This window comes from Oncorhynchus mykiss, chromosome 27 (assembly GCF_013265735.2).
Source record: "Oncorhynchus mykiss isolate Arlee chromosome 27, USDA_OmykA_1.1, whole genome shotgun sequence".
NCBI lineage: Eukaryota > Metazoa > Chordata > Actinopteri > Salmoniformes > Salmonidae > Oncorhynchus > Oncorhynchus mykiss.
The window spans coordinates 35,184,612-35,205,660 of NC_048591.1; the positions used below are offsets into that span (position 1 = coordinate 35,184,612).

The following is a 21,049-nucleotide window of genomic DNA, read 5'->3' on the forward strand; positions in this document are numbered from 1 at the left end:
AGCTAACACCCTGCTGCTGGTGTTATGGTCCCTGATGACACAGAGCTAACACCCTGCTGCTGGTGTTCTGGTCCCTGATGACACAGAGCTAACACCCTGCTGCTGGTGTTCTGGTCCCTGATGACATGGAGCTAACACCATGCTGCTAACACCCTGCTGCTTGTGTTCTGGTCCCTGATGACACAGAGCTAACACCCTGCTGCTTGTGTTCTGGTCCCTGATGATGCAGAGCTAACACCCTGCTAGTGGTGTTCTGGTCCCTGATGATGCAGAGCTAACACCCTGCTAGTGGTGTTCTGGTCCCTGATGATGCAGAGCTAACACCCTGCTGCTGGTGTTCTGGTCCCTGATGACACAGAGCTAACACCCTGCTGCTGGTGTTCTGGTCCCTGATGACACGGAGCTACACCCTGCCTCTGGTGTTCTGGTCCCTGATGACACGGAGCTACACCCTGCTGCTGGTGTTCTGGTCCCTGATGACATGGAGCTACACCCTGCCTCTGGTGTTCTGGTCCCTGATGACACGGAGCTACACCCTGCTGCTGGTGTTCTGGTCCCTGATGACATGGAGCTAACACCCTGCTGCTGGTGTTATGGTCCCTGATGACACAGAGCTAACACCCTGCTGCTGGTGTTCTGGTCCCTGATGACACAGAGCTAACACCCTGCTGCTGGTGTTCTGGTCCCTGATGACATGGAGCTAACACCATGCTGCTAACACCCTGCTGCTTGTGTTCTGGTCCCTGATGACACAGAGCTAACACCCTGCTGCTTGTGTTCTGGTCCCTGATGATGCAGAGCTAACACCCTGCTAGTGGTGTTCTGGTCCCTGATGATGCAGAGCTAACACCCTGCTGCTGGTGTTCTGGTCCCTGATGACACAGACCTAACACCCTGCTGCTGGTGTTCTGGTCCCTGATGACACAGACCTAACACCCTGCTGCTGGTGTTCTGGTCCCTGATGACACGGAGCTACACCCTGCTGCTGGTGTTCTGGTCCCTGATGACACGGAGCTACACCCTGCTGCTGGTGTTCTGGTCCCTGATGACACGGAGCTACACCCTGCCTCTGGTGTTCTGGTCCCTGATGACACGGAGCTACACCCTGCTGCTGGTGTTCTGGTCCCTGATGACATGGAGCTACACCCTGCCTCTGGTGATCTGGTCCCTGATGACAAGGAGCTACACCCTGCTGCTGGTGTTCTGGTCCCTGATGACATGGAGCTAACACCCTGCTGCTGGTGTTATGGTCCCTGATGACACAGAGCTAACACCCTGCTGCTGGTGTTCTGGTCCCTGATGACACAGAGCTAACACCCTGCTGCTGGTGTTCTGGTCCCTGATGACATGGAGCTAACACCATGCTGCTAACACCCTGCTGCTTGTGTTCTGGTCCCTGATGACACAGAGCTAACACCCTGCTGCTTGTGTTCTGGTCCCTGATGATGCAGAGCTAACACCCTGCTAGTGGTGTTCTGGTCCCTGATGATGCAGAGCTAACACCCTGCTGCTGGTGTTCTGGTCCCTGATGACACAGACCTAACACCCTGCTGCTGGTGTTCTGGTCCCTGATGACACAGACCTAACACCCTGCTGCTGGTGTTCTGGTCCCTGATGATGCAGAGCTAACACCCTGCTGCTGGTGTTCTGGTCCCTGATGACACAGAGCTAACACCCTGCTGCTGGTGTTCTGATCCCTGATGACACAGAGCTAACACCCTGCTGCTGGTGTTCTGGTCCCTGATGACACAGAGCTAACACCCTGCTGCTGGTGTTCTGGTCCCTGATGACACAGAGCTAACACCCTGCTGCTGGTGTTCTGGTCCCTGATGACACAGAGCTAACACCCTGCTGCTGGTGTTCTGGTCCCTGATGACACAGAGCTAACACCCTGCTGCTTGTGTTCTGGTCCCTGATGACACAGAGCTAACACCCTGCTGCTGGTGTTCTGGTCCCTGATGACACAGAGCTAACACCCTGCTGCTGGTGTTTTGGTCCCTGATGACACGGAGCTAACACCCTACTGCTGGTGTTCTGGTCCCTGATGACACAGAGCTACACCCTTCTGCTGGTGTTCTGGTCCCTGATGACACGGAGCTACACCCTGCTGCTGGTGTTCTGGTCCCTGATGACACAGAGCTAACACCCTGCTAGTGGTGTTCTGGTCCCTGATGACACTGAGCTAACACCTCTCCTCTCCTCTCTTCTCTCTCCTCGCTCTCTTCCCATCTCCTATCTTTTGTCTTCTCTCTCTCCTCTCTTCCCTCTTTTCTCTCTCCGCACTCTCTCCTCACTCTCTGCTCTCTTCCCTCCATTCTCTCTCCTATCTCCTCTCTTTTGTCTTCTCTCTCTCTCCTCTCCTCTCTCTCTCTTCTCTCTCTCTTCTCACTCATCTCTCTTCTTGTCTCTCCTTTTCTCTCTCAGCTGCTGTCATCAGTTTGCTTCGCCTCATTGCTTCACTCTTCCGTTTGTGTCTGTTTGCCAGGGAGTATGTGTACCAAGCAGCGTGTGTTTGCGTGCATGACTATATATATACAAAATATGTTTTATTGTCACATCACCAGATAGGTGCAGTGAAATGTGTTGATGTACATGGTCAGCCATAGTAGTACAGCTCCTCTGGAGCATACTAGGGTTAAGTGCCTTGCTCAAGGGCACATCGACAGATTGTTCAACCTTTCAGTTACTGGCCCAACTGGCCCAACGCAAACAGACAGTCCGACAGACAGAGAGTCAGACCCATAGACAGCTAGAGAGAGAGAGAGAGAGAGAGAGAGAGTTCTCTTGGGTGGGCAACAAGCCATGGAGCATATCACCATCATAAGAAGGGTATGGGAAAAGGAATGATGCTACATAGACATCTCTCATACATATTATCATATGAATTAACTACATATCTTACTATTAATAATAATCTTTATCAAAATCATCATCATCATGTCAAATCAGTGCTTTGAATGGCTTGCCGTGAGCAGGGGCTCTTGCCTGACATGCTCTCTCCCGTAGGTTTTCCCATGATCAGGAGAAGCCATAGACAGCAGTCGATAGTCCCAGAATAGTAAGGGGGCAGGTGGGGACCATCATCCACTGGCTGTCACTTTTCCCTCGGAAACAGAAAACCTTAATTTATCTGAGTGGAAAAGGAACCCTGGTAAAGGTGCAGGGGAGTGGGAGGACTTCTTTGCAAGGTGCACAGGGGGAAGTTATAGGAACATTATAGAAAGGTGTCAGTAGTCCTGCTGCTATAGACACACACACACACTACAAATGTATGGATTTTAGTGTTTCAGGGCATCATCAATTAATTGGATTGTGGGAATTTGTTTCTTTTGATCGATTTGATTGATTTTATCTGCATTTTGGGGTGTTATGAAATAATTTGATAGTTTTCTGCTTTTTGTTCCCCCCGTTGGCCAGGCCCTTCAACATCCTGTTTCCTGTGTGTCTATAAATTCCCCCGGGTGGCTCTGGGAGTCATGGCAATGCCAAGGTGCTCCGCCCCTCTCCACGGCATCACCATTAGTAACTTCAATCACAATCGGTCTCAGTCCAAAAACAGATAGTATCTACATAACACTCTGAGAATGAAGGAATGAGACAGTCAAGACACCAAACGAGTGGACACATTACCTGATCAGTGGCCCTGTCAAAAGAAAGAGTGAGTGAAAGAAGAGAAATGGAGAGAGAGGGATGGGTGGAGAGACGGACATACAGCAATACAACAGAGCAATGGAGCTAACAAGCATTAAATACCTTAACACAACATAGACAGGGAGGGAGGGAGAAGGAGTCAGAGAGGGAGAGAGTCAGACAGAGAGGGAGAAGGAGACGGAGAGGGAGAAGGAGATGGAGAGAGAGCTTGAGACAGAGAGGGAGAGAGTCATACAGAGATAGAGAAGGAGACAGTGAGGGAGAAGGAGAGGGAGAAGGAGTCAGAGAGGGAAAGAGTCAGACAGAGAGAGAGAAGGAGACGGAGAGGGAGACGGAGACAGAGAGGGAGAAGGAGACAGAGGGGAGAAGGAGACAGAGGGGAGAAGGAGACAGAGAGGGAGAAGGAGACAGAGAGGGAGAAGGAGACAGAGAGGGAGAGAGTCAGACAGAGAGAGAGAAGGAAATGGAGAGGGAGAGAGTCAGACAGAGAGAGAGAAGGAGACGGAGAGGGAGAAGGAGACAGAGAGGGAGAAGGAGACAGAGAGGGAGAAGGAGATGGAGAGGGAGAAGGAGACAGAGAGGGAGAGAGTCAGACAGAGAGAGAAAAGGAGACGGAGAGGGAAAAGGAGACGGAGAGGGAAAAGGAGACGGAGAGGGAGAAGGAGACGGAGAGGGAGATGGAGAGAGAGAGAGTCAGACACAGAGAGAGAAGGAGACGGAGAGGGAGAAGGAGACGGAGAGGGAGTAGGAGACGGAGAGGGAGGCAGTGAAGGAGACGGAGAAGGAGACGGAGAGGGAGAAGGAGACAAAGAGGGAGAAGGAGAGAGGGAGAAGGAGACAGAGGGGGAGAGAGTCATACAGAGAGAGAGAAGGAGATGGAGTGGGAGAAGGAGACGGAGAGGGAGAAGGAGGCAGTGAAGGAGACGGAGAAGGAGACAGAGATGGAGACAGAGAAGGAGAAGGAGAGGGAGAAGGAGGCAGTGAAGGAGACTGAGAGGGAGACGGAGAGGGAGAAGGAGAAGGAGACGGAGAGGGAGAAGAGGACAGAGAGGGAGAGAGGCAGAGGGAGAAGGAGACAGAGAGGGAGAGAGGCAGAGAGAGAAGGAGACAGAGAGAGAGAGAAGGAGACAGAGAGGGAGAAGGAGACAGAGAGGGAGAAGGAGAGAAATAAAGTAACAAAGAGAGAGAGACAGGGAGAGAAATGGAGGGAGAGAGAGAGACAGAGAGGGAGAAGGAGAGGGAGAAGGAGACGGAGAGGGAGAAGAGGACAGAGAGGGAGAGAGGCAGAGGGAGAAGGAGACAGAGAGGGAGAAAGGCAGAGAGAGAAGGAGACAGAGAGAGAGAAGGAGACGGAGAGGGAGAGGGAGAAGGAGGCAGAGAGGGAGAAGGAGGCAGAGAAGGAGAAGGAGACAGAGAGGGAGAAGGGGACAGAGAGGGAGAAGGAGACAGAGAGGGAGAGAAATAAAGTAACAAAGAGAGAGACAGACAGGGAGAGAAATAGAGGGAGAAAGAGAGACAGAGAGAGCGAGAGAGAGATAGACAAGACATAGACCAGACATAGACCAGACTTAGACACTACTAAGTGATCCAAAAAAAAGGCACACCAGGGTAGGTGGAATACCATAACAACAGTTGAGTTGGGGACTACCATCGTTATACTACTCCACCCACCTTAGCTGTGAGCCTTTAGGTGTGGCAATGCCATATCCCTTGGAGTCCAGGTTGCCTCCAACCTTCATGGTGTCGCAGGGCTTGCGTTGTTCCGTGTACTCATTCATGGTGGACTCCAGGAGGAAAGCGTACTTCCCTTTGGACTTGCGGACGCGAGCTACGCCCTCCGCTGTGGTCTTAGCGAAGACAGAGGGCTCAGCAGACTTCATATAGGACCACATCTTCTCATATACAGCAATCTTTGACCTCTAAGAGAACAAAGGGCAGAGAGAAGGTGTTAGAGGTGAGCTTTAGGGTTAGTGATCCATCCATTCATCCACCCACCCACCCATCCATTCATCGGTCCATCCATCCATCTATTCATCCATCAGCTGCAATGATCGCTGGTCCTGAAATATTGATGATCATCTGCAGCTGCTGTTCACAGGGCATTCAGAACCAACTGCCAGTGGACAGTGTAATATTGGACAGTGTAATAGTGTAGACCCATCTGCTAGTGGACAGTGTAATAGTGTAGACCCATCTGCTAGTGGACAGTGTAATATTGTAGAATCATCTGCTAGTGGACAGTGTAATATTGTAGAATCATCTGCTAGTGGACAGTGTAATAGTTTAGGACCAACTGCTAGGGGACAGTGTAATATTGTAGAATCATCTGCTAGTGGACAGTGTAATAGTTTAGGACCAACTGCTAGTGGACAGTGTACTAGTGGACTGTGTAATAGTGGTCAGTGTATTAGTGGACAGTGTAATAGTGGACAGTGTAATAGTGGACAGTGTAATAGTGGACAGTGTAATAGTGTAGAACCAACTGCTAGTGGACAGTGTTAAAGTGGACAGTGTATTAGTGGACTGTGTAATAGTGGACAGTGTAATAGTGGACAGTGTAATAGTGTAGAACCAACTGCTAGTGGACAGTGTCATAGTGGACAGTGTAATAGTGGAGAGTGTAATATTGGACAGTGTAATAGTGTAGAACCAACTGCTAGTGGACAGTGTCATAGTGGACAATGTAATAGTGGACAGTGTAATAGTATAAAACCAACTGTTAGTGGACAGTGTAATCGTGTACAGTGTAATAGAGGACAGTGTAATATTGTAGAACCAACTGCTAGTGGACAGTGTAATATTGGACAGTGTAATAGTGTAGAACCAACTGCTAGTGGACAGTGTAATAGTGGACAGTGTAATAGAGGACAGTGTAATAGTGTAGAACCAACTGCTAGTGGACAGTGTAATAGTGGACAGTGTAATAGTGTAGAATCAACTGCTAGTGGACAGTGTAATAGTGGACAGTGTAATAGTGGACAGTGTAATAGTGGACAGTGTAATAGTGGACAGTGTAATAGTGGACAGTGTAATAGTGTAGAACCAACTGCTATTGGACAGTGTAATAGTGGACAGTGTAATAGTGGACAGTGTAATAGTGGACAATGTAATAGTGGACAGTGTAATAGTGTAGACCCAACTGCCAGTGGACAGTGTAATATTGGACAGTGTAATAGTGTAGAACCAACTGCTAGTGGACAGTGTTATAGTGGACAGTGTAATAGTGGACAGTGTAATAGAGGACAGTGTAATAGTGTAGAACCAACTGCTAGTGGACAGTGTAATAGTGGACAGTGTAATAGTGGACAGTGTAATAGTGTAGAACCAACTGCTAGTGGACAGTGTAATAGTGGACAGTGTAATAGTGTAGAACCAACTGCTAGTGGACAGTGTAATAGTGGACAGTGTAATAGTGGACAGTGTAATAGTGGACAGTGTAATAGAGGACAGTGTAATAGTGTAGAACCAACTGCTAGTGGACAGTGTAATAGTGGACAGTGTAATAGTGGACAGTGTAATAGTGGACAATGTAATAGTGGACAGTGTAATAGAGGACAGTGTAATAGTGTAGAACCAACTGCTAGTGGACAGTGTAATAGTGGGCAGTGTAATAGTGGACAGTGTAATAGTGTAGAACCAACTGCTAGTGGACAGTGTAATAGTGGACAGTGTAATAGTGGACAGTGTAATAGTGTAGAACCAACTGCTAGTGGACAGTGTTATAGTGGACAGTGTAATAGTGGACAGTGTAATAGTGTAGAACCAACTGCTAGTGGACAGTGTTATAGTGGACAGTGTAATAGTGGACAGTGTAATAGTGTAGAACCAACTGCTAGTGGACAGTGTTATAGTGGACAGTGTAATAGTGGACAGTGTAACAGTGGACAGTGTAATACTGTGGAACCAACTGCTAGTGGACAGTGTCATAGTGGACAGTGTAATACTGGACAGTGTAATATTGTAGAACCAACTGCTATTGGACAGTGTCATAGTGGACAGTGTAATAGTGGACAGTGTAATAGTGGACAGTGTAATAGTGTAGAACCAACTGCTATTGGACAGTGTAATAGTGGACAGTGTAATAATGGACAGTGTAATAGTGGACAGTGTATTAGTGGACAGTGTAATAGTGGACAGTGTAATAGTGGATAGTGTAATAGTGGACAGTGTAATAGTGGACAGTGTAATAGTGTAGAACCAACTGCTAGTGCACAGTGTAATTAGTGGACAGTGTAATAGTGGACAGTGTAATAGTGTAGAACCAACTGCTAGTGGACAGTGTAATAGTGGACAGTGTAATAGTGAACAGTGTAATAGTGTAGAACCAACTGCTAGTGGACAGTGTAATAGTGGGCAGTGTAATAGTGGACAGTGTAATAGTGTAGAACCAACTGCTAGTGGAAAGTGTAATAGTGGACAGTGTAATAGTGGACAGTGTAATAGTGTAGAACCAACTGCTAGTGGACAGTGTAATAGTGGACAGTGTAATAGTGGACAGTGTAATAGTGGACAGTGTAATAGTGTAGAACCAACTGCTAGTGGACAGTGTTATAGTGGACAGTGTAATAGTGGACAGTGTAATAGAGGACAGTGTAATAGTGTAGAACCAACTGCTAGTGGACAGTGTAATAGTGGACAGTGTAATAGTGGACAGTGTAATAGTGGACAGTGTAATAGTGGACAGTGTAATAGTGTAGAACCAACTGCTAGTGGACAGTGTAATAGTGGACAGTGTAATAGTGTAGAACCAACTGCTAGTGGACAGTGTAATAGTGAACAGTGTAATAGTGGACAGTGTAATAGTGTAGAACCAACTGCTAGTGGACAGTGTCATAGTGGACAGTGTAATAGTGGACAGTGTAATAGTGGACAGTGTAATAGTGGACAGTGTAATGGTGTAGAACCAACTGCTAGTGGACAGTGTCATAGTGGACAGTGTAATAGTGTAGAACCAACTGCTAGTGGACAGTGTTATAGTGGACAGTGTAATAGTGGACAGTGTAATAGTGTAGAACCAACTGCTAGTGGACAGTGTAATAGTGGACAGTGTAATAGTGGACAGTGTAATAGTGGACAGTGTAATAGTGTAGAACCAACTGCTAGTGGACAGTGTTATAGTGGACAGTGTAATAGTGGACAGTGTAATAGAGGACAGTGTAATAGTGTAGAACCAACTGCTAGTGGACAGTGTAATAGTGGACAGTGTAATAGTGGACAGTGTAATAGTGGACAGTGTAATAGTGTAGAACCAACTGCTAGTGGACAGTGTAATAGTGGGCAGTGTAATAGTGGACAGTGTAATAGTGTAGAACCAACTGCTAGTGGACAGTGTAATAGTGGACAGTGTAATAGTGGACAGTGTAATAGTGTAGAACCAACTGCTAGTGGACAGTGTTATAGTGGACAGTGTAATAGTGGACAGTGTAATAGTGTAGAACCAACTGCTAGTGGACAGTGTTATAGTGGACAGTGTAATAGTGGACAGTGTAATAGTGGACAGTGTAATAGTGGACAGTGTAATAGTGTAGAATCATCTGCTAGTGGACAGTGTAATAGTGGACAGTGTAATAGTGTAGAACCAACTGCTAGTGGACAGTGTTATAGTGGACAGTGTAATAGTGGACAGTGTAACAGTGGACAGTGTAATAGTGTAGAACCAACTGCTAGTGGACAGTGTCATAGTGGACAGTGTAATACTGGACAGTGTAATATTGTAGAACCAACTGCTATTGGACAGTGTCATAGTGGACAGTGTAATAGTGGACAGTGTAATAGTGGACAGTGTAATAGTGTAGAACCAACTGCTATTGGACAGTGTAATAGTGGACAGTGTAATAATGGACAGTGTAATAGTGGACAGTGTATTAGTGGACAGTGTAATAGTGGACAGTGTAATAGTGGACAGTGTAATAGTGGACAGTGTAATAGTGGACAGTGTAATAGTGTAGAACCAACTGCTAGTGCACAGTGTAATTAGTGGACAGTGTAATAGTGGACAGTGTAATAGTGGACAGTGTAATAGTGGACAGTGTAATAGTGGACAGTGTAATAGTGTAGAACCAACTGCTAGTGCACAGTGTAATTAGTGGACAGTGTAATAGTGGACAGTGTAATAGTGTAGAACCAACTGCTAGTGGACAGTGTAATAGTGGGCAGTGTAATAGTGGACAGTGTAATAGTGTAGAACCAACTGCTAGTGCACAGTGTAATTAGTGGACAGTGTAATAGTGGACAGTGTAATAGTGGACAGTGTAATAGTGTAGAACCAACTGCTAGTGGACAGTGTAATAGTGGGCAGTGTAATAGTGGACAGTGTAATAGTGTAGAACCAACTGCTAGTGGACAGTGTAATAGTGGACAGTGTAATAGTGGACAGTGTAATAGTGGACAGTGTAATAGTGTAGAACCAACTGCTAGTGGACAGTGTAATAGTGGACAGTGTAATAGTGGACAGTGTAATAGTGGACAATGTAATAGTGGACAGTGTAATAGAGGACAGTGTAATAGTGTAGAACCAACTGCTAGTGGACAGTGTTATAGTGGACAGTGTAATAGTGGACAGTGTAATAGTGTAGAACCAACTGCTAGTGGACAGTGTTATAGTGGACAGTGTAATAGTGGACAGTGTAATAGTGGACAGTGTAATAGTGGACAGTGTAATAGTGTAGAATCATCTGCTAGTGGACAGTGTTATAGTGGACAGTGTAATAGTGGACAGTGTAATACTGTAGAACCAACTGCTAGTGGACAGTGTCATAGTGGACAGTGTAATACTGGACAGTGTAATATTGTAGAACCAACTGCTATTGGACAGTGTCATAGTGGACAGTGTAATAGTGGACAGTGTAATAGTGGACAGTGTAATAGTGTAGAACCAACTGCTATTGGACAGTGTAATAGTGGACAGTGTAATAATGGACAGTGTAATAGTGGACAGTGTATTAGTGGACAGTGTAATAGTGGACAGTGTAATAGTGGATAGTGTAATAGTGGACAGTGTAATAGTGGACAGTGTAATAGTGTAGAACCAACTGCTAGTGCACAGTGTAATTAGTGGACAGTGTAATAGTGGACAGTGTAATAGTGTAGAACCAACTGCTAGTGGACAGTGTAATAGTGGACAGTGTAATAGTGAACAGTGTAATAGTGTAGAACCAACTGCTAGTGGACAGTGTAATAGTGGGCAGTGTAATAGTGGACAGTGTAATAGTGTAGAACCAACTGCTAGTGGACAGTGTAATAGTGAACAGTGTAATAGTGGACAGTGTAATAGTGTAGAACCAACTGCTAGTGGAAAGTGTAATAGTGGACAGTGTAATAGTGTAGAACCAACTGCTAGTGGACAGTGTAATAGTGGACAGTCTAATAGTGTAGAACCAACTGCTAGTGGACAGTGTAATAGTGTAGAACCAACTGCTAGTGGACAGTGTAATAGTGAACAGTGTAATAGTGGACAGTGTAATAGTGTAGAACCAACTGCTAGTGGACAGTGTCATAGTGGACAGTGTAATAGTGGACAGTGTAATAGTGGACAGTGTAATAGTGGACAGTGTAATGGTGTAGAACCAACTGCTAGTGGACAGTGTCATAGTGGACAGTGTAATAGTGTAGAACCAACTGCTAGTGGACAGTGTTATAGTGGACAGTGTAATAGTGGACAGTGTAATAGTGTAGAACCAACTGCTAGTGGACAGTGTAATAGTGGACAGTGTAATAGTGGACAGTGTAATAGTGGACAGTGTAATAGTGTAGAACCAACTGCTAGTGGACAGTGTTATAGTGGACAGTGTAATAGTGGACAGTGTAATAGAGGACAGTGTAATAGTGTAGAACCAACTGCTAGTGGACAGTGTAATAGTGGACAGTGTAATAGTGGACAGTGTAATAGTGGACAGTGTAATAGTGGACAGTGTAATAGTGTAGAACCAACTGCTAGTGGACAGTGTAATAGTGGGCAGTGTAATAGTGGACAGTGTAATAGTGTAGAACCAACTGCTTGTGGACAGTGTAATAGTGGACAGTGTAATAGTGGACAGTGTAATAGTGTAGAACCAACTGCTAGTGGACAGTGTTATAGTGGACAGTGTAATAGTGTAGAACCAACTGCTAGTGGACAGTGTTATAGTGGACAGTGTAATAGTGGACAGTGTAATAGTGGACAGTGTAATAGTGGACAGTGTAATAGTGTAGAATCATCTGCTAGTGGACAGTGTAATAGTGGACAGTGTAATAGTGTAAAACCAACTGCTAGTGGACAGTGTTATAGTGGACAGTGTAATAGTGGACAGTGTAACAGTGGACAGTGTAATAGTGTAGAACCAACTGCTAGTGGACAGTGTCATAGTGGACAGTGTAATACTGGACAGTGTAATATTGTAGAACCAACTGCTATTGGACAGTGTCATAGTGGACAGTGTAATAGTGGACAGTGTAATAGTGGACAGTGTAATAGTGTAGAACCAACTGCTATTGGACAGTGTAATAGTGGACAGTGTAATAATGGACAGTGTAATAGTGGACAGTGTAATAGTGGACAGTGTAATAGTGGACAGTGTAATAGTGGACAGTGTAATAGTGGACAGTGTAATAGTGTAGAACCAACTGCTAGTGCACAGTGTAATTAGTGGACAGTGTAATAGTGGACAGTGTAATAGTGTAGAACCAACTGCTAGTGGACAGTGTAATAGTGGACAGTGTAATAGTGAACAGTGTAATAGTGTAGAACCAACTGCTAGTGGACAGTGTAATAGTGGGCAGTGTAATAGTGGACAGTGTAATAGTGTAGAACCAACTGCTAGTGGACAGTGTAATAGTGAACAGTGTAATAGTGGACAGTGTAATAGTGTAGAACCAACTGCTAGTGGACAGTGTAATAGTGGACAGTCTAATAGTGTAGAACCAACTGCTAGTGGACAGTGTAATAGTGTAGAACCAACTGCTAGTGGACAGTGTAATAGTGAACAGTGTAATAGTGGACAGTGTAATAGTGTAGAACCAACTGCTGGTGGACAGTGTCATAGTGGATAGTGTAATAGTGGACAGTGTAATAGTGGACAGTGTAATGGTGTAGAACCAACTGCTAGTGGACAGTGTCATAGTGGACAGTGTAATAGTGTAGAACCAACTGCTAGTGGACAGTGTTATAGTGGACAGTGTAATAGTGGACAGTGTAATAGTGTAGAACCAACTGCTAGTGGACAATGTAATAGTGGACAGTGTAATAGTGGACAGTGTAATAGTGGACAGTGTAATAGTGTAGAACCAACTGCTAGTGGACAGTGTTATAGTGGACAGTGTAATAGTGGACAGTGTAATAGAGGACAGTGTAATAGTGTAGAACCAACTGCTAGTGGACAGTGTAATAGTGGACAGTGTAATAGTGTAGAACCAACTGCTAGTGGACAGTGTTATAGTGGACAGTGTAATAGTGGACAGTGTAATAGTGTAGAACCAACTGCTAGTGGACAGTGTCATAGTGGACAGTGTAATAGTGGACAGTGTAATAGTGGACAGTGTAATAGTGGACAGTGTAATAGTGGACAGTGTAATAGTGGACAGTGTAATAGTGGACAGTGTAATAGTGTAGAACCAACTGCTAGTGGACAGTGTAATAGTGGACAGTGTAATAGTGGACAGTGTAATAGTTGACAGTGTAATAGTGTAGAATCATCTGCTAGTGGACAGTGTAATAGTGGACAGTGTAATAGTGTAGAACCAACTGCTAGTGGACAGTTTTATAGTGGACAGTGTAATAGTGGACAGTGTAACAGTGGACAGTGTAATAGTGTAGAACCAACTGCTAGTGGAGAGTGTCATAGTGGACAGTGTAATACTGGACAGTGTAATATTGTAGAACCAACTGCTATTGGACAGTGTCATAGTGGACAGTTTAATAGTGGACAGTGTAATAGTGGACAGTGTAATAGTGTAGAACCAACTGCTATTGGACAGTGTAATAGTGGACAGTGTAATAGTGGACAGTGTAATAGTGGACAGTGTATTAGTGGACAGTGTAATAGTGGATAGTGTAATTGTGGACAGTGTAATAGTGGACAGTGTAATAGTGGACAGTGTAATAGTGTAGAACCAACTGCTAGTGGACAGTGTAATTAGTGGACAGTGTAATAGTGGACAGTGTAATAGTGTAGAACCAACTGCTAGTGGACAGTGTAATAGTGGACAGTGTAATAGTGAACACTGTAATAGTGTAGAACCAACTGCTAGTGGACAGTGTAATAGTGGGCAGTGTAATAGTGAACAGTGTAATAGTGTAGAACCAACTGCTAGTGGACAGTGTAATAGTGGACAGTGTAATAGTGTAGAACCAACTGCTAGTGGAAAGTGTAATAGTGAACAGTGTAATAGTGTAGAACCAACTGCTAGTGGACAGTGTAATAGTGAACAGTGTAATAGTGGACAGTGTAATAGTGTAGAACCAACTGCTAGTGGAAAGTGTAATAGTGAACAGTGTAATAGTGGACAGTGTAACAGTGGACAGTGTAATAGTGTAGAACCAACTGCTAGTGGATAGTGTCATAGTGGACAGTGTAATAGTGGACAGTGTAATAGTGTAGAACCAACTGCTAGTGGACAGTGTCATAGTGGACAGTGTAATAGTGGACAGTGTAATAGTGGACAGTGTAATAGTGGACAGTGTAATAGTGTAGAACCAACTGCTAGTGGACAGTGTAATAGTGGGCAGTGTAATAGTGGACAGTGTAATAGTGTAGAACCAACTGCTAGTGGACAGTGTAATAGTGAACAGTGTAATAGTGGACAGTGTAATAGTGTAGAACCAACTGCTAGTGGAAAGTGTAATAGTGGACAGTGTAATAGTGTAGAACCAACTGCTAGTGGACAGTGTCATAGTGGACAGTGTAATAGTGGACAGTGTAATAGTGTAGAACCAACTGCTAGTGGACAGTGTAATAGTGAACAGTGTAATAGTGGACAGTGTAATAGTGTAGAACCAACTGCTAGTGGAAAGTGTAATAGTGGACAGTGTAATAGTGTAGAACCAACTGCTAGTGGATAGTGTCATAGTGGACAGTGTAATAGTGGACAGTGTAATAGTGGACAGTGTAATAGTGTAGAACCAACTGCTAGTGGACAGTGTCATAGTGGACAGTGTAATAGTGGACAGTGTAACAGTGGACAGTGTAATAGTGTAGAACCAACTGCTAGTGGAGAGTGTCATAGTGGACAGTGTAATACTGGACAGTGTAATATTGTAGAACCAACTGCTATTGGACAGTGTCATAGTGGACAGTGTCATAGTGGACAGTGTAATAGTGGACAGTGTAATAGTGTAGAACCAACTGCTAGTGGACAGTGTAATAGTGGACAGTGTAATAGTGGACAGTGTAATAGTGTAGAACCAACTGCTAGTGGAAAGTGTAATAGTGGACAGTGTAATAGTGTAGAACCAACTGCTAGTGGATAGTGTCATAGTGGACAGTGTAATAGTGGACAGTGTAATAGTGGACAGTGTAATAGTGTAGAACCAACTGCTAGTGGACAGTTTTATAGTGGACAGTGTAATAGTGGACAGTGTAACAGTGGACAGTGTAATAGTGTAGAACCAACTGCTAGTGGAGAGTGTCATAGTGGACAGTGTAATACTGGACAGTGTAATATTGTAGAACCAACTGCTATTGGACAGTGTCATAGTGGACAGTTTAATAGTGGACAGTGTAATAGTGGACAGTGTAATAGTGTAGAACCAACTGCTATTGGACAGTGTAATAGTGGACAGTGTAATAGTGGACAGTGTAATAGTGGACAGTGTATTAGTGGACAGTGTAATAGTGGATAGTGTAATTGTGGACAGTGTAATAGTGGACAGTGTAATAGTGGACAGTGTAATAGTGTAGAACCAACTGCTAGTGGACAGTGTAATTAGTGGACAGTGTAATAGTGGACAGTGTAATAGTGTAGAACCAACTGCTAGTGGACAGTGTAATAGTGGACAGTGTAATAGTGAACACTGTAATAGTGTAGAACCAACTGCTAGTGGACAGTGTAATAGTGGGCAGTGTAATAGTGAACAGTGTAATAGTGTAGAACCAACTGCTAGTGGACAGTGTAATAGTGAACAGTGTAATAGTGGACAGTGTAATAGTGTAGAACCAACTGCTAGTGGAAAGTGTAATAGTGAACAGTGTAATAGTGTAGAACCAACTGCTAGTGGACAGTGTAATAGTGAACAGTGTAATAGTGGACAGTGTAATAGTGTAGAACCAACTGCTAGTGGAAAGTGTAATAGTGAACAGTGTAATAGTGTAGAACCAACTGCTAGTGGATAGTTTCATAGTGGACAGTGTAATAGTGGACAGTGTAATAGTGGACAGTGTAATAGTGTAGAACCAACTGCTAGTGGACAGTGTCATAGTGGACAGTGTAATAGTGGACAGTGTAATAGTGGACAGTGTAATAGTGGACAGTGTAATAGTGTAGAACCAACTGCTAGTGGACAGTGTAATAGTGGGCAGTGTAATAGTGGACAGTGTAATAGTGTAGAACCAACTGCTAGTGGACAGTGTAATAGTGGACAGTGTAATAGTGTAGAACCAACTGCTAGTGGAAAGTGTAATAGTGGACAGTGTAATAGTGTAGAACCAACTGCTAGTGGACAGTGTCATAGTGGACAGTGTAATAGTGGACAGTGTAATAGTGTAGAACCAACTGCTAGTGGACAGTGTAATAGTGAACAGTGTAATAGTGGACAGTGTAATAGTGTAGAACCAACTGCTAGTGGAAAGTGTAATAGTGGACAGTGTAATAGTGTAGAACCAACTGCTAGTGGATAGTGTCATAGTGGACAGTGTAATAGTGGACAGTGTAATAGTGGACAGTGTAATAGTGTAGAACCAACTGCTAGTGGACAGTGTCATAGTGGACAGTGTAATAGTGGACAGTGTAATAGTGGACAGTGTAATAGTGGACAGTGTAATAGTGTAGAACCAACTGCTAGTGGACAGTGTAATAGTGGGCAGTGTAATAGTGGACAGTGTAATAGTGTAGAACCAACTGCTAGTGGACAGTGTAATAGTGAACAGTGTAATAGTGGACAGTGTAATAGTGTAGAACCAACTGCTAGTGGAAAGTGTAATAGTGGACAGTGTAATAGTGTAGAACCAACTGCTAGTGGACAGTGTAATAGTGAACAGTGTAATAGTGGACAGTGTAATAGTGTAGAACCAACTGCTAGTGGATAGTGTCATAGTGGACAGTGTAATAGTGGACAGTGTAATAGTGTAGAACCAACTGCTAGTGGACAGTGTCATAGTGGACAGTTTAATAGTGGACAGTGTAATAGTGGACAGTGTAATAGTGGACAGTGTAATAGTGTAGAACCAACTGCTAGTGGACAGTGTTATAGTGGACAGTGTAATAGTGGACAGTGTAATAGTGTAGAACCAACTGCTAGTGGACAGTGTAATAGTGGACAGTGTAATAGTGGACAGTGTAATAGTGGACAGTGTAATAGTGTAGAACCAACTGCGAGTGGACAGTGTCATAGTGGACAGTGTAATAGTGGACAGTGTAATAGTGGACAGTGTAATAGTGTAGAACCAACTGCTACTGGACAGTGTAATAGTGGACAGTGTAATAGTGTAGAACAGACCCTGTTGTACACACAACTTCATGCTTGATCTTAGTGTTCTGCAGTGTGTGTGTGTGTGTGTGTGTGTGTGTGTGTGTGTGTGTGTGTGTGTGTGTGTGTGTGTGTGTGTGTGCGCGCGCGCGTATGTTTGTGTGTCTGCTTGGTGTAGTGAAGAATGAAAATAACAAGCTGGGGAACAAATTGTCATTCTCCATAACCGTCGATTCTCGCTTGTTTTTATCCTGTCTTTTTCTCTCCGTCTGTTATGAAGTGTTATTCCCTCTGTCCTTTAGGGACACCATAAGCCTTAGCGTTAGCCAATGAGCCACAGCCTGGAGTAGAGAGGTCGGTGTGTGTGCCTCGCTGGGATTTGCTTGGGTATGACAGACATCTATCCCATGATAATGTCAGTGACTTCTGTCCGAACCAGTGAGCCTCCCCCCACTCTTTCGCTCTCTCTCGCTTTCTCTCTCTCTGGCCAACATTTTCAATGTCGTGGCTTTAAGAAATCAGTGGGGAAAAATCCATACGCGCGAACACACACACATACGCACACCAACACACACGCACGCACGCACACACACACACACACACACACACACACACACACACACACACACACACACACACACACACACACACACACACACACACACACACACAATTAATAGTGGTGAATCCCTCACACAGTAAATAGATTCTTCACCCTCCACAGATTTCCGCCTGCTCGTTATGTTGATGATGCTAACGCTGCTCACAGATGCACACTCTGTCTGCTACTGCCAGGCCCTAACTATTCACATTCACACACACATGTGTGTGTTTGTGTATGTGCAAGCTTGTGTGTGTGTCCTCACCCTGAAAAACTCCTTGGTGGAGCCTGAGTCCAGTGTTCCGTAGGCGATCTCCGTCTGCTTGGCCAGATCCTCAGCACTCTCTATGGGCGACACCATCCTCTCCACTGTGAGGAAGGCAGCCAGGTTGGCCGTGTAGGACGAGATGATGATGAGAGTGAAGAACCACCACACGCCCCCCACTATACGCCCCGACAGAGACCTGAAAGGAGAAGGAGGGAAAGAAAGAGGGGGTGAGAGAAAATTGAGGGAAAATCATAGGTGCAAGGTTGAAAAATAAATGTGGTTACTCATAGATAATAAAGTACACACTCTTAGAAACAAAATGTTTTACATGGAACCGAAATGGGTTAGACCTGGAACCGAAAGGGTGAGACATGGAACCAAAAAGGGTTAGACCTGGAACCAAATGGGTTAGACCTGGAACCAAAAGGGTTAGACCTGGAACCAAATGGGTTAGACCTGGAACCAAAAGGGATAGACCTGGAACCAAAAGGGTTAGACCTGGAACCAAATGGGTTAGACCTGGAACCAAAAGGGATAGACCTGGAACCAAAAGGGTTAGACCTGGAACCAAATGGGTTAGACCTGGAACCAAAAGGGTTAGACCTGGAACCAAAAGGGTTAGACCTGGAACCAAAAAGGGTTAGACCTGGAACCAAAAGGGTTAGACCTGGAACCAAAAGGGTTAGACCTGGAACCAAATGGGTTAGACCTGGAACCAAAAGGGTTAGACCTGGAACCAAAAAGGGTTATTCAAAGGTTTCTCCTACGGGGACAGCCAAAGACCCCTTTTAGGGTCTAGATAGCATTGTTTTCTCTAAGAGTGCAGTAAACAGAGACACCGTATATTGAGGGTCTCTATTTTGAGGCTTTGCTTCATTGGCACCACAGTGAGAGCAACAACACAGTCATCGGGCCTTTCTCTTCAAACAGAGAGCTGGAAATTACATTAAGTGTTAATTTCAAATCCAACAAATCCCTCTCAACTTCCATGTAATACCCTCCTGTAAACCTGTGGCTATATTTATTACATTCCAATTGAAAGTGTATTGCATTAGAGCAACACGACATGTGAGAGTGTGTGTGATGTCCATTATTGGCCTGGCTGTGCAGATGTCTACAAAGGCCTTGTACCTTTGATCACACACACTGTATTATCTGCATTTCTCTGATTGTTTATACTGGTAACTACCAACAAGACATGTTAACTAACCTGTTTATACTGGTAACTACCAACAACACATGTTAACTAGCCTGTTTATACTGGTAACTACCAACAAGACATTTTAACTAACCTGTTTATACTGGTAACTACCAACAAGACATGTTAACTAACCTGTTTATACTGGTAACTACCAATGAGGCATGTTAACTAACCTGTTTATACTGGTAACTACCAACAATACATGTTAACTAAGCTGTTTATACTGGTAACTACGAACAATACATTTTAACTAACCTGTTTATACTGGTAACTACCAACAATGTATTTTAACTTACCTGTTTATACTGGTAACTACCAACAAGACATTTTAACTAACCTGTTTATACTGGTAACTACCAACAAGACATTTTAACTAACCTGTTTATACTGGTAACTACCAACAAGACATGTTAACTAACCTGTTTATACTGGTAACTACCAACAATACATTTTAACTAACCTGTTTATACTGGTAACTACCAACAAGACATTTAACTAACCTGTTTATACTGGTAACTACCAACAAGACATGTTAACTAACCTGTTTATACTGGTAACTACCAACAAGACATTTTAACTAACATGTTTATAATGGTAACTATCAACAACACTTTTTAACTAACCTGTTTATACAAGTAACTACCAACAATACATTTTAACTAACCTGTTTATACTGGTAACTACCAACAAGACATTTTAACTAACTTGTTTATACTGGTAACTACCAACAATACATTTTAACTAACCTGTTTATACTGGTAACTACCAACAATACATGTTAATTAACCTGTTTATACTGGTAACTACCAACAATACATTTTAACTAACCTGTTTATACTGGTAACTACCAACAAGACATGTTAACTAACCTGTTTATACTGGTAACTACCAACAAGACATGTTAATTAACATGTTTATACTGGTAACTACCAACAAGACATTTTAACTAACCTGTTTATACTGGTAACTACCAACAAGACATTTTAACTAACCTGTTTATACTGGTAACTACCAACAATACATTTTAACTAACCTGTTTATACTGGTAACTACCAACAAGACATTTTAACTAACCTGTTTATACTGGTAACTACCAACAAGACATTTTAACTAACCTGTTTATACTGGTAACTACCAACAATAAATGTTAACTAACCTGTTTATACTGGAAACTACCAACAATACATTTTAACTAACTTGTTTATACTGGTAACTACCAACAAGACATGTTAACTAACCTGTTTATACTGGTAACTACCAACAATACATTTTAACTGACCTGTTTATACTGGTAACTACCAACAAGACATTTTAACTAACTTGTTTATACTGGTAACTACCAACAAGACATGTTAACTAACCTGTTTATACTGGTAACTACCAACAATACATTTTAACTGACCTGTTTATACTGGTAACTACCAACAAGACATTTTAACTAACCTGTTTATACTGGTAACTACCAACAATACATTTTAACTAACCTGTTTATACTGGTAACTACCAACAATACATTTTAACTAACCTGTTTATACTGGTAACTACCAACAATACATTTTAACTAACCTGTTTATACTGGTAACTACCAACAAGACATGTTAACTAACCTGTTTATACTGGTAACTACCAACAATACATTTTAACTAACCTGTTTATACTGGTAACTACCAACAAGACATTTTAACTAACCTGTTTATACTGGTAACTACCAACAATAAATTTTAACTAACC

The 21,049-nt window shown here is 43.6% G+C and overlaps 1 protein-coding gene across 8 annotated transcripts in view; it reads right to left on the reverse strand.

The window, feature by feature from the left end:
• Window positions 1-21,049, reverse strand: part of LOC110507210 (glutamate receptor 4) — a 161,386-nt gene that overhangs the window by 15,380 nt on the left and 124,957 nt on the right. For all 8 annotated transcript variants that reach the window (XR_005040098.1, XM_036965801.1, XM_036965797.1 and 5 more), the window contains exons 14-15: window positions 18,115-18,313; window positions 5,323-5,570 (exon numbers count right to left, since the gene is read on the reverse strand). Coding sequence is in view for 7 of the 8 variants with exons in the window: in XM_036965801.1 (XP_036821696.1) it covers window positions 5,323-5,570; window positions 18,115-18,313 (447 nt within the window). In the remaining variant the exon portion in view is untranslated. The remainder of the gene's footprint in view (window positions 1-5,322; window positions 5,571-18,114; window positions 18,314-21,049) is intronic.